General features: G+C 42.2%; 1 protein-coding gene across 10 annotated transcripts in view; it reads right to left on the bottom strand.

Annotated features, from left to right (window-relative positions):
* Nucleotides 1–13,329, bottom strand: part of adgrb1a (adhesion G protein-coupled receptor B1a) — a 105,342-nt gene that overhangs the window by 34,868 nt on the left and 57,145 nt on the right. For 6 of the 10 annotated variants that reach the window (XM_029127956.3, XM_029127948.2, XM_029127951.2 and 3 more), the window contains 11 exons: nt 12,527–12,694; nt 11,995–12,159; nt 11,119–11,283; nt 10,441–10,605; nt 10,247–10,348; nt 10,038–10,144; nt 9,623–9,817; nt 9,117–9,185; nt 7,488–7,596; nt 5,846–5,989; nt 1,740–1,815 (listed from right to left, as the gene is read on the bottom strand). In XM_029127956.3, the coding sequence (XP_028983789.1) occupies nt 1,740–1,815; nt 5,846–5,989; nt 7,488–7,596; nt 9,117–9,185; nt 9,623–9,817; nt 10,038–10,144; nt 10,247–10,348; nt 10,441–10,605; nt 11,119–11,283; nt 11,995–12,159; nt 12,527–12,694 (1,465 nt within the window). The remainder of the gene's footprint in view (nt 1–1,739; nt 1,816–5,845; nt 5,990–7,487; nt 7,597–9,116; nt 9,186–9,622; nt 9,818–10,037; nt 10,145–10,246; nt 10,349–10,440; nt 10,606–11,118; nt 11,284–11,994; nt 12,160–12,526; nt 12,695–13,329) is intronic. The other 4 variants (XM_029127949.2, XM_029127954.3, XM_055502998.1 and 1 more) reach the window with 2 other exon arrangements.

Below are 13,329 nucleotides of genomic sequence, written 5' to 3'. Positions count from 1 at the left end.
GTGCGTAACCAGATTTGTACCTGTAGACTTATTGGGGCTATACTATACTTACACATACAAATTTGGATGTTAAAATTATGAACATATTGTGGCTAAATTAACAAGTAAAATAACTTGACTCAAATTTGCCTCCATGCTCTGATTGGCTTATGAACAAAGAAGATATCACAGTCCTTTGACATGGCACAGCAGATCCTGAAAGCTACGCTTCATCCTAAAAGTGAATGTGCAGGTCTTCGTTTTGCAGCAAACTAAATAAATGACCACAATTTCTCAGACCAAGCTTTCCGTGATTTCTGTCTTTGGTATCTATCACATTGTAAGAGATTCTGCAGCAATACTGGACAACTGTCGCCTTGTAGACGGGTGTTGAAATGATTGAAAACTGCTTTAAACATCAGCAGGAAGCATCACAGATCCACACTAAACGTGTTCACCTTAAGCAAATGTGTTTATTGTGGTCTGATAAAGGATCACACAGTATCACACAAGGGCATGTATGCACCTCAACTGCACGCTGCACCATACAGTAACACGGCAATGCTAATAGCCCATCGGCTAACATGCTGCATTAATGTCTGATAAAAACATCAGTTTAGCGTTCGCACAACTGCAACACCTTCGCAAATCATGACTGTCATACTTCATACACGTGAATATGAGCCATCATGTTTGTCTGATCATTAAATAGAATTAAAGCCATCAGTCAGTGGACTAGCTTGTTGCTGTGTACTGCTTGTGGAGCTTTCAGGATCTGCTGTGCCACATCAAAGGACTGCGACAACTTCCTTGTTCATTAGCCAATCAGAGCGTGGAGGCAAATTAAGGTCACGTTATTTTACTTTTAAATTTAGGCACGATTTGTGCATTATTTTAACGCCCCAATTTATAAGTGTAAGCGTGGTTTCGCATGCTCAGATCTTCTGTGACCCTAAACTGACTCCATATGGTTTTTCTTTACTTCTCAGTGTCTTGATTCTTTCAGCAGTTACTGAAGTTTTCTGTAAACATGCTGCATCCAAACAAAACATCTTCTTACTTTACTTACAGTCAGGTTTGGAAGAAAACGAACAAAGCTACAGGTTTTTGGCATTTATTCTCTGCACACCATCACACCTCATAAAATGAAAAGTATTTGTATGAAGCATTTGTAGTCGAGGTGATCTGAGCTAAGCGCCTACATGACAAGGCTAACATGCTGATGTTTATCAGGTATAATGTTTACCGGACTCACCTCACGGGTGTGACATCAAGTGCCTTTCACTGACTGATGCCTTGAATTAAGCCAATAAATTGCACATGGACATAACACGTGACTCTATTGACCATGGCAGGAACTATACTGAACAGTGCAGTGGACTCCATTTCTCAACCTGTGCTTTGATTTGATAAACTCAACAGCCGATCAGAGTGAAGTCTATGGTTTTTAGTTCGACTGACAGATACCATAACATCTAACTGAATGCTAATAAAGGCAAATAATTCAACATTACAATAATTTTAATCAAATGTGTGTGACAGTGTCATAAACAAAATGTTTTACACTTTCTTGCAGTATGTACAGTAATATAGTCGTTATGTTATGCCTCACAAGTACCTTGAAGCAAGTGAAAAATGCATTCAGTCATATTAACGACAACTCAGTAGTTCCATACTGCACGTAGTCTTCCCTGTAGCACATCGGTTAACAACAGTCAACAAGACTCCAGATGCACGTATGATGCAGTCAGTAGTCTTACCTCTGCAGAGTCAAGATGCTGCCCAGGTTTCTGTATAAAACAACGCCAGTTACAAATGTGGAGGAATCCTCAGAATCTGTGGTGGAGGAAAACAGAGGCACACGTGAATATACGTGAAAGTCAAAGACAGTCTAAAGCCTGAACTGTCTGGCCACTTTACTGACAGAGGAGAATACATGTCAGCCATTCTGCTTCTCCCCAAGAGCTCATTACACTGAAGCTGGCCTACATGACAAGTCATCTATGAACACTGTCTCCCACACTGCCTTACAGTCACTCACACAAACAAAAACAGCATGCACTTTACAGTACACACAGTATTGTCCTTGTTTACCTCTGTATGTGGGCTAATTTCACATCAGCCAATACATACCCGATAACCTATACAGTATTTACTTTACATGTTTTAATTAAAAGTTCTGAATTCTTTCTGAGAAACATTTTGTTTCTATCTAAGAACCCTGGATGAGTCATGGCATAATGTATATGTGATGCCAGTACCAATAGTGATACTGTACTGTTCCACTCACTCACTCACTCACTCACTCACTCACTCACTCACTCACTCACTCACTCACTCACTCACTCACTCACTCACTCACTCACTCACTCACTCACTCACTCACTCACTACACTGTATGGACAATTTGGACTTTCCCCAATCAAACCACATAGACACAGGGAGAACATGGAAAAGTCCAGACCAGTTTATGTTTTTATATAAATAAATGGGAAAAGTGATGCTTTACGGTTAACCAAACCCTACCGATCCTGCCCATTGTCCAGAGGTATGGGTTTGTTTATCCTGTAGCCGTCCATTGCAGTTATACCTCACAAATATCAACAGCGCATCCACTCTGTCCTCTTCTATGGAAATCATGCAATTTTAATTAATTAGGGGGTCAACATTATATTAGATCAAGGCACCGCATGCTGCAGTTTGGGGGGTGCCATAGTCTTTTCAGCATGGGAAGACATTTTTTTAAACTTTAAGGCGGGACTACATGGCACAGACAGGCCTGGGGCGAGGAGAAGCCTTCGCTTTCTGGCAGCAGAATGAAGCGCAAAACATAAAAAAAGGAAAAAAAACACAACTCCATCTGCCGGGCCATCTGAAGACATCCAGCTCCTCTGCTACGTAGCAGCCTGAGAACATGCAGCAGAGTGCCAGGCGTCAGGCAGAGGGTGTAGCTCCCGGGCAACAGCTGAGCTCTCATGGGCATCAGGGGGGGAACCGAGCAAGACGTTGAGTGTGTGTGTGTGTGTGTGTGTGTGTGTGTGTGTGTGTGTGTGTGTGTGTGTGTGTGTGTGTGTGTGTGTGTGTGTGTGTGGAGGGAATGAAGTATTATGTGCCCTTCTCATCCACTCTTTGGCTGGCCCATCCAATATGCTCAGCCAGATTGTCTGTTTGTCTGTGCCCAACTAGAGGGAGTCTTTAGGGACCACATCCAGTGATTCAGGAAGTTACTGTTACTGTTTATATCTAAGTATCTGTCCGTTGACCAGGCATATGCTCGATATGTGCTGCTGCATGTTTGTTTGCATTAGTCGATATGGGAATGTATGAGTTTTACCAACGCTTTCCTGCTCTCAGGCTGTTTTCATGACAAAGTTCTCATGACAACGTTCTCATGACAAACCATCATATCTGTGTCTAACTCCCACCTCAGCCTCTGAGCCCAACCAGAAGGTGTCGTCTCAAACACTGTTAATGACCAGATAGTGCTGGAAGGAATTGGGCTAGAAACCCCTATTGGAGTCTGGTGCACTTGTGCTCATCTAATACACTACACACAGTAACCTCTTTACAGGGGTGCACATGCCAAGATCAGACCCAGTCATACAAATTTAACAGCCAGGAATGATTTCAAGGATGCATGCATATTACTATTGCTTCATGTTTACTGTAGATAATGCGCTCAGCCTTTATGGGTTGAGTTTCTTTCAATGCATTTCAGCAGAAGCACAGCAAACAGACTCTATCAGAATCTCACAACTTGAACTTCTTTTGTTCTTCCTTCTACAATGAACAGCAATTCAGCAGGCCCTGTATCTCGTCAGGTTCAGCTAAGAACTAGCATCTGGGGTTTCTGGCTTTAGCCAACCAATATCATTCAAGTTTGAGAAATAGTTTCTCTTTGCTAAAGGAGTCTACAGTAAATCACCTTTTCTATGATAACAAAGCCTTACACTTATGGGGGACTTTTGTAGACATGTGAGAACGGAAAGAATCCTTCAGAGAAAACAAGGCATGAGAGACACTTCAATCAATGTAAACAGGCAAAAGCTGTGCTGTATGTCTGGAAGGTCAACTGCCGGTGTGACACTGGCACCGTGGAGACACATCTTCCAGCTGGAGATAAAATTATCTCTAATTGCTCCTGATTGGCTCCTGTTGTCTCCTGATTAGGAGTGATGGCCTCATTAACATGTGAGGAGTACAATGCTGTCTTTAATAGTCAAAAACATCCCAGCTGACAGGAAACCCTACGGCTACTGAAAACCGTGGCCCAGGCACCTGCCTGCAGACAGGATTTAGGCTCAGCTGGTGCTGGTGCTGTGCTGCATTTATTTGTTTACCACCTATAGTTCGGTTTCAATACCTGTATAAAAGCATTGAGTTTCACAAGGTGGCTACGCTGACCATTTTGAGACAAGTTCTAATAATTTGGATTATAGAAGAAATGCATATGCACCAGGTTCACTCCATGTTTTATATAGAATTGAAGGTTTCCTAATTTATTCAACTTGCTTTCATCATTTTATGTTGTTCTTTCCTTTTTTTTTGTGTCCTCTCCCCAACCAGTCAAGGCAGATGACCACCCATCTCCAATCTGATTCTACTGGAGGTACAAGGAAGTTTTTGTCTCTCTGTATCTATACCTGTGTATGTGTGTCTCCGTCTCTAACCACTGCATTCGTGCCCTTGTATCCATGTGAAGACACTGTTACCAACTGTACTTCTGAACAGAACCTTGCACTAATATGTCAAATCGAACCCTGGACAACAACCTCGCCTCTTCTTTTACTTTTACATTAACAGCAGGACCAGCACTTGCTAGTTTTTTCTTACTCTGCCTTTACCTGGAGATTCCTAGGATGTCTAATTCCAGTTTGTGCTTGTTGAGCAATCACACAGGACAATTCGTTTAGTGGCCCTTGGTTTCATAAGTTCCTACCTTGAGATGCGTTTTGTTTCATAGTGGTGCTGTTTAAATAACGTGAACTAAATTGTTTTGAATAAACTGTCATACATCGTACAGTATCTTACAGTATGTGACAATTGAAAGTAAACTCCATTTTTACTAACCCTAACATATATTCTGTCATTAAACTAAACCTGTTTGACTGTCTATTGTTTCCTGGTGCCATCTTAAAATACCATACACTTTATCATGAGAACCAAAGGACAGGCCATGTATTCTGGGATTTGGGATGAAAGCTCATCTAAAACTTTATTACGTTTGACCTATAGCCTCACTGGGGTAGCAGTGTGCAGCCACATGTAGCCTGAAACTTTTACAATAATGCCAAATCAAGTACCAAGAAGAAGCCTGCCAGATAATTCAATTAATACTGTATTAACTTGAAGGTGGAGAAGCAGTAAATATGCTAAACGTGTCCTTATAAGAGGAAAAATCTATCTGGCTTTACAACACAACAACAGAATTATTTTCTTTTCATTACTAAGCGAGGACACAGTGACTTATTGTTGTTGTTGCTATACAGCTGCTGAACGGTGGGTGATGGGAAAAACATTTTTTTAGTTTAATTTGCAGCGCTGAACACAAGTGCCTCTGCATGTGTTAGTCTGAACAAGGTCCTTTCCTTTCAAGCTAATGGTAGTGGACGCTGTCATAATCAAGCGCTGCCTTTTTTGACACGCGGATTCAATCACACACTCTGTTGCATTGTCAAACAGAAGGTGGGCAGGCTTGAGGCGTAATTAGCATTTGAGAACCTTTTTTTCCTCTCCAAGACAAGATCATTAAATTGTCAGAGGATGTTCTCAGAGGATTTGTCGGCAGCTATGTGTTTTCAGTCTGATACTCACAGTATCTGCGTCAGTGGGCTGTGTGCAACGTGTCCTATACTGTAGTTCTCACCTGGTGAGCCAGTGGACAGGATGTTTTTGGGGATAGTGACTCTGTCTTCAGAGTTGCGAGCCCAGTCTACCATCCCCCTCCAGCCCTTCATAGGGAAGCTGATATCTGCGTGACCCACCACTGGACGCTTGTGGATGCTCAACACTGGAAAATCACAACACAGACAGACAGAATAAACAAATCTTACATGTAGATGTTAACAATATCTGTTCTGAAGCCTTTATTTTACCAGGGGAATCTCTTAAGTCTCAACAATGTGTTGAATTATCTGGTACAAGTTTTCACTTCTCCTTTCAAGCAATCTGGCGTATACAGCCTGTTATGACTCAGAAGCCTCCTCTATTTAGAGATAGAGACTCCTCTATTTTTAAGTAGTAAGAGTAAGTGTAAACACTATGCTGGGTACAGTATGTCCAACATAGCTACTGTAAAAGCTAAACAAGCAACTCCTGTCTATTGTCTGCATCGTACAAATGCATAAAATATATTTAACTCACTAATCCTATTAAACTAATCAATTAAATTACCTAATTTACAAACTACAAAGTACCTTGAAATGACTTAAATAATTAAACACAATTCCAGCTGTGTTTGACCTGGTTTTAAGTTCCAGCCATGACCCAGTGCCTTATTAGATTTTTTTTTTTGTTGAAACTGACATCAAGTTGTTGCTGAAATTTAAGCCTGAACTCCTACTTTCTAAGTTAAGCAAGCATGTGGGAGGAAACTCTGGTCTAAATGCATGTCTGTGCATCAAGTATTCATATTGGAGGTGTAGGAGGATGGTGGAGGTCAGTCGGCCCAGGGGAAGAACGGTATACTGGTGTGGGCAGCTATTTGGCTCCAGACACTGAGATGGCACCACTATAAACGGGACCTCTCCTCTGGTCTCAGATCCCACATACTCTCCCTCAACTCACGCTCTGCCTTGTTCTCATCCGGAGGTCACACAGAACAGCAGTGATGACTATATTACATTTAGTCATTTTTGCCTGTTTGAGGAAAAAATAGACAAAACACAGTGGGAGGAAGGAGGCAGCAGGTGTTTATTACTGTGCATGTAAATTCCCACAAGATGGATCTACAGTAAATCCCAGCTGCCTCCTTTGGGGAGTGTTAATATTTACCCTGGGCTACTGTTTTGATGCCAGTTTCTGGCAACAGAAATGGAATGTTAGAGACCACGCCACCCGTGAATATAGGTAGGTGAGTAATAACCTGAAGAAGAATAGTGAGTATTGGACAATAGGCCATAATATCAGCCTTCTCTATACGACACAGTGTCTGTTTGGCTGTGCGTCATTCTGTCAGTCTACTGTAGAGCTGTCAACATTTGTTTTCAGCAGCTACAGTACATAGGTATGATTGAGGACACAACTGGACATCTAAATCTTGAGGATCTTTCATTAAGTCTGATACATGGAGACCTGTGACCTAAAGGGTCTGTTGCTAACCACTGGAAGCCATTGGTATTGTATATGACAAGTTTACCATTGAGCAATAAACCGAAGGAGCTTGAACATCAGCGATCTTTTTATCTTCCTTCTTATTGTAGTTATGAAGATGAGATCTCTGAGAAATAAAAGATGTGAAAAGAATGTATTTTGATGAGCAGAGAGAGCTGCATGGAGATAAGACTGACCTAGGTTATCGGTGACTTCATACATGTCTTGAAAGTCTTTCATCCTCAGCCCAATGACGTCCACAAAGTCCTCGACCAGACGAAACAGCTCTTTGATATTTGGTCCTAGCTAAGAGAACAGAGACACTTTAAAGTAGAATGAGTCAAAACGGATTAAGAGTCTGAGATGTATACTTTTGAAGTGCTTTTGTAACATTTTGGCAAACGATACAGTCCGTACTGTGTCCGTACGAATATTGTCACGTCACACCGCAAATGTTCTTCTCACAGCTGTAACATTACCATTGTGTGCACGGCAGTCATGTACTAGGATGTTTGATAGACATATGCTGCCATTAAAGTGCTGTTACTGGGGAATTAGTGGCCATTTCAGCAGGACATTGTTAGGCCTCATTCACCACATGCTGCAGCAGCAGGGCCTCATAGACACAGAGTGTGTGGGCTTGACTGGCCTGCTGGCAGCCCACATCTATTACCTCTTGAAAATGTATGGGGCTTCATTAAAAGGCAAATCAGATAATGACCTAAATTCTGAGCAGGTGAGTAATTGGATTCAGCAAGACTGGGCAAATATTTCGCTTTGAAAAGTGCAACAATTAGCCACCTTGTTTCTTTTAATGATTGATGTGTGTCATTAAAAAGGCCGTTCAAGGTAAATTGAGTATCAAACCCTAAATTACATGGATCTTGAATTTGCAAAAGACAGTTGGGTTTGTTTAAAAATGTCATTTATTTAAGCACAGCTTAAGTTTGTTTTTGTTTTTAAACTCAATAGAAAAGCTTGACTACATTCAAAATGAAAGCAATTCAAAACCAGTGGAGGTGTTACCTTCAGGGCTTTCCTATTTCAGACCATCATGTGCAGGGCTAAATCTGTCTTTGACCTCAATTCTTCTAAAAAAACTTATTCAAATAATTTCTAACTGATAGTTGTTTTATCAACACATAGGGGGTGGAGCAAGAAGGAGCTGGGTTTGAGAACATGCCTCTGTGTGGAGTCATAGGTTCTCTGTGTAGTCCGGCTTCCTCCCATGAGCTTTTAGATTAATTGGAGAGTTTAAATTGCTCATAGGCGTGACTGGTTGTCTATATAGGTGGATAACAGGGTACAGCATACCACACATCACCTCCAAATGAAGGATGGAACTCGAGGTTTAGAATATACAGTAAGTGAATTTGTCGGTCTGAGCTCAGATAACATTTCAAGGCAACACTTACACAAACAAATAAAATTATTAAGTTTATTATTATTTAAGATTGTCCTTGTGCCTGCGTGATGGCACTCCCAAGAACATGACAAACGGCTGTTTGGAAGCAAAGGTAGTGTTGTTGAGAGGATGAGAGCAGCAGATGGATGAGTGGGTGTCGGCATTGTCTCAGTTACTCATTAGCTGCAGTTATTTCTGTCCTTCGGAAGCTCGCCTCTCCAGCTCCCTCTGTCAGCCTGAGAAAATTCAGGTGGGCTGTATTTCTCCCACCTGTGCCTTTGTCATAGTGTCAAAGTAATGTTGCCATGCAGCTTGAGGGCTGTGATTATTGCTGCGCACCAAGTTTTAACAAAAGATGTAATTACAGGCAAGGTGAGTCCCGATTTAGAAAAAAAACAGAAATAAAGAGCAAGATACTAACCAGTTGCGCTTCCTCCCATCTCTCCCTGTTCTCCTCCATCAACAAATTGCTGACAGACTGCACAAAGTTCTGTCAAACACAGAAAACGTTTAGTGTTACCAGAGTTGAATATGTCTTATTTCTTTAGACCTTAAAACCAGTTATTACCACTGATACACATATGCACTAAAACAAACGTGTTGCTGTTAATCTGCTGTCCTGGGACATTACTGTATCACATGGTTGTTTACTGCTGAGTTCATCCATGACCACACCCACTGAAGGGAGGCACTCTACGTTTACCCCGGGGACTGAGAGTCAGTAAGTTCTTGATCTTTTGACTAATTTCACTACTAATTTCCATGGAGAGATTTTTGGTAATTACAGTGTTAAAAAGCAGATTGCTGTATGTAATAGATGTACCTTTATCAATGTACTGGCTATGTTTTGCTTCCACAGTTAATTTAACAGTTTTTGAATAATGTGCTCAAACCATATACAGCTACATTAACTATGTGTCAGTTCACCCTCATGTCTGCGCTGCTGGGGCTGTAGTACGCCCTCCTGAAAATTTCCGTCATGTTCTTCAGCACGTCAACAATGGCAAGCAGGTCCCCGCTGTAGCTGGTCCCATCGCTGGATGTGACTCTCAGCTTGGTCATCACCTCTGACACACCATCTCCCACAAGGCCACGCTGTGCTTTGGACAAATGCTCCCGAGTCTGACAGAATTTGGGTTGGAATTGTTTTTTGCAGTTAACAATGAAAAACAAATGATATTATGTAATAAAAAAACTCCACAGACGTAGTTTTAAGCAGTACTATATTTGTCATATTCAGTCTTTGTTCATTTAGCAGATCCGGCAGGCCTGGACACAACATCTCACACACAATCGATTACGTAGCCTGAAGACCACCAGAGCGGAAACAACATTTGCTTACCAAGGTTTGTATGCTGCGATAGTCATTGGAGATGCATTTCATGTAGGTGGGGTTCTCCCAGAAAGCGATACCCTCCTCATCCAGGGTGCAGCGCCGTAGGATCAGGCCTGAAGGATAAAAATATTCAGTAATATCCAAATATTCTAGTGAAACTCCTACATGTGTGCACAGAAAAGACCCAGATGAGAACAAATATGTTGCACGCTCACCCATCGCATTTGGAGGACAGCGCACTGCTGCCGTATCTCCAGCTGGAGTCATCTTCCACACAACATTCGAAAAGTTGTCCTCAGCACAGATCTCATGCGGTTCTGTTTACAGAAGATGGGAACAAAAGATGTACTTTACTGTTTCATCTACATCCTTCTGTAGGGTAGAGGAGCCGTAGCTTCTTTGCACTGACCTGGACATCTCTTCTCATTGCACCGTCGGATTTCCTCGCGTTCAGCAGGACAAGGTTGCCCTCCAAAAAAAGGCCCATAGCAAATGCGGTTTCTCTGCTGACTGCCACCTCCGCAGGTTTTAGAACAGCCGGACCATAAGGACCACGGTTGCCACTTGCCATCCACTGACACAATGAAGTCAAGGGACAGATTGAAACACACACATTGTCTCTGTCTTTTACTACATACTACATATATTACAGGTACATTCATGTATTATAATACAGTAGATCACATTTTAAAATTAATTTTATACTGAAGTTTTTGGTAGTGATTCAACAGGAGTTAAAAGTTAAAAACTCTTCTCCTATTCGTGTATCACTGGTGCCTTTACATCTTTTTATGTCTCAAAGGTAGAAACCTGCCTAATATGGTATTGAATGACATGCTCTCCTATAACTGAACTAATAAGTATAAAACTAAGTTTTGAGATGTGTAGATGTGCTACTGGCAAGGGAATCTGAGAGTATAAGCATTTCCACCTTGAAATACAATAGAAAAAAAGAAAATGAAATAAAGTCTTATGTTTTTCAACAGGTTTTTTTGCATCTTCTATTGAATCTGTTCTAAAATAACCACAGCAAATTACATTTTGAATTAAATATTTGTTTAGGACTGAGGCTCTGTCTGTTTCATACCTGGGCACTCTCCAAGGAAGCAGTCAACAGTTTCTAGCCACTCTCCTCTGCATTCGGAGCCTCCGTATGAGGGGCCATTGCACTCCCTCGTTCTCTGCATGGTCCCGTTAGAGCAGGAGGCAGAACAGGAGCTCCAGCTGGACCATTCATTCCAGACTCCATCAACTTACGACAGCAATGGTCACCAAAAAAAAAAATTAAATATTATGGTTCAGTATGCTAACTACTGTAGTTATCATGGGCATATCACATTGTTTTGCTGTTTTCTTTTCTTTAGCACTAAGTGAAAATATCACAAGTTTGCCTTTGCCAGAAAGAAATAATGTGTATATTTATATACAGTACGTTTGTTTAAAATCTAACAATTTATGGAGGCGTTAAATATTCAGATCGCATAGCAACCTAGCACAAGTCAAAGGCAAAATGTCTGTCCCCAGGCTAAATGACCAGACTCAGGACGAGATGATGAATCGTCTCAAAGGTGCTTTACTTGGTTGCATGCACATCACAAAAGCAGAAGTGGTTGAACGCGGGGTTGGATGCCGCCACTGTTCTGTTTATTCTTCACCGAGCATAAACACATACGGGTTTAATCGTGTTTGTTGGCACATATGGTCCTGCCCGTACAGTCCTCACGCTTGGCTGGCTCCTTGTGAAGTGGGTGTGATTGTCAGATTGTGGGTTTTGGAAAGTTACAATTGTTGGACCCGTCCCTGACAAAACAAATGTGTTAGTGATGGGTTTTAGATGCTGTTAAACAAAGCAAGCGAGGGCGTTTGGCACAGGCTGACTTCCGGGTATTGACTGATTGTTTTGTGTATGCATTTGGCCTGCAACTGGAGTACTGGTTCAGCTAAGGTCAATGGTGTTGCTCACCTGGACACACTGCTATGTTGCAGAATTTGGTCTGTTTTTCTGGGCCGTCACAGGGATCGCCCCCGAACTGAGGGGGAGTGCAGATTCGTGTTCTTGACCTGTAACCTCGGCCACAGGTTGACGAACACAAACTCCATGGCGACCACTCATCCCAAGAGCCATGCACTGCAAGCAGAGCAACCATGATTTACAGACAAATAAACGCTCCCCTTACAATCACCAACGCCATACACGCTAGAGAACAGGATGATGATAAGAACATACATTGATGTTTTACTTACTGATAGCACCTTTCACTATCTAGTGGCATGATGCTTTCTAAGTTAAGGAGTCTCCCTGCCTGTCTGCATGTTAAAGACCCTGATAACACCACAGAATCTATTATTATAATGAGCCATTATCTGACTGTAGGTAAAACATTTCCTGCTTAGTGCTTGAGGAGGGACATCATGTATGGGTGGTCCAGAAGAGGGCTGGGAGAGCGCAGGATAGGTGGCGGACGATAGGGCATGGGGAGGGGCCAGGGGCTTACCTGGACACACAGCAGAGTTGTTGCAAGGTCTCTGCTCTCGCAATGGCCCACTACATTGGGTGCTGTACGAGGAGGACACACAGAAACGAGTGCGACTCTGCCAGCCCTCCCCACACGTGGCAGAACACACACTCCACGCTGACCACTCCTCACCTGAAGCTGAGTCTACTGAGGAGGAAGGATTGGGTAAAGGATGGGAGGATACAGGAGAAAGAGGAGGGGAAGGAAAGGAGAGGGCCATAACTAATTATCATGCAGGATGTTGCCTCCATGGCCAAAAAGAGGAAGGGTTGCGGTATGATAAAGATGCAATCTGAGCTCTACCATCCATTTTAGGGAACGCCTCCTTTGAAGGCCTAGCATTTCATAACACATGCACGAGACTGTCCAATTCCAGCATTTTGGAACACAAGTATGGCCATTCTGGATGATCCAGTAAGTTTTAAATAAACACAGGCTTGTACAACAATATAAATCCATGCAGTGGGGTCTCGTCCTCTAACATTTGGACCAACAATGGACTGGGCATCCTTCAAAGGAGGCACCACCTCAAATGGACCAATTTTCTGCTTGTCCTTCTTCATCTGTGGAGTTTTGTTGCCATATCCTTTGCATTGACTTCCAGGGGAAGTCAATACCACTGGCATAGGATATGTCAGTCACAAGTTCAGTTCCAAGTTGACGATTTGAGCAAAAAGACATAAATTCTGCAGCCGCAGCTGGGAAGGCAGGAAGGAAAACTAAACAGGTGTTGGGAATAAATTTGCAAATTAAAGTAATGCCTCACTCAAACTCTGGCACCA

The sequence above is a fragment of the Betta splendens genome, chromosome 16 (assembly GCF_900634795.4).
Source record: "Betta splendens chromosome 16, fBetSpl5.4, whole genome shotgun sequence".
NCBI lineage: Eukaryota > Metazoa > Chordata > Actinopteri > Anabantiformes > Osphronemidae > Betta > Betta splendens.
Note: the sequence above shows the minus strand (reverse complement) of the source record. Positions and strands in the feature narration are given on the sequence as shown.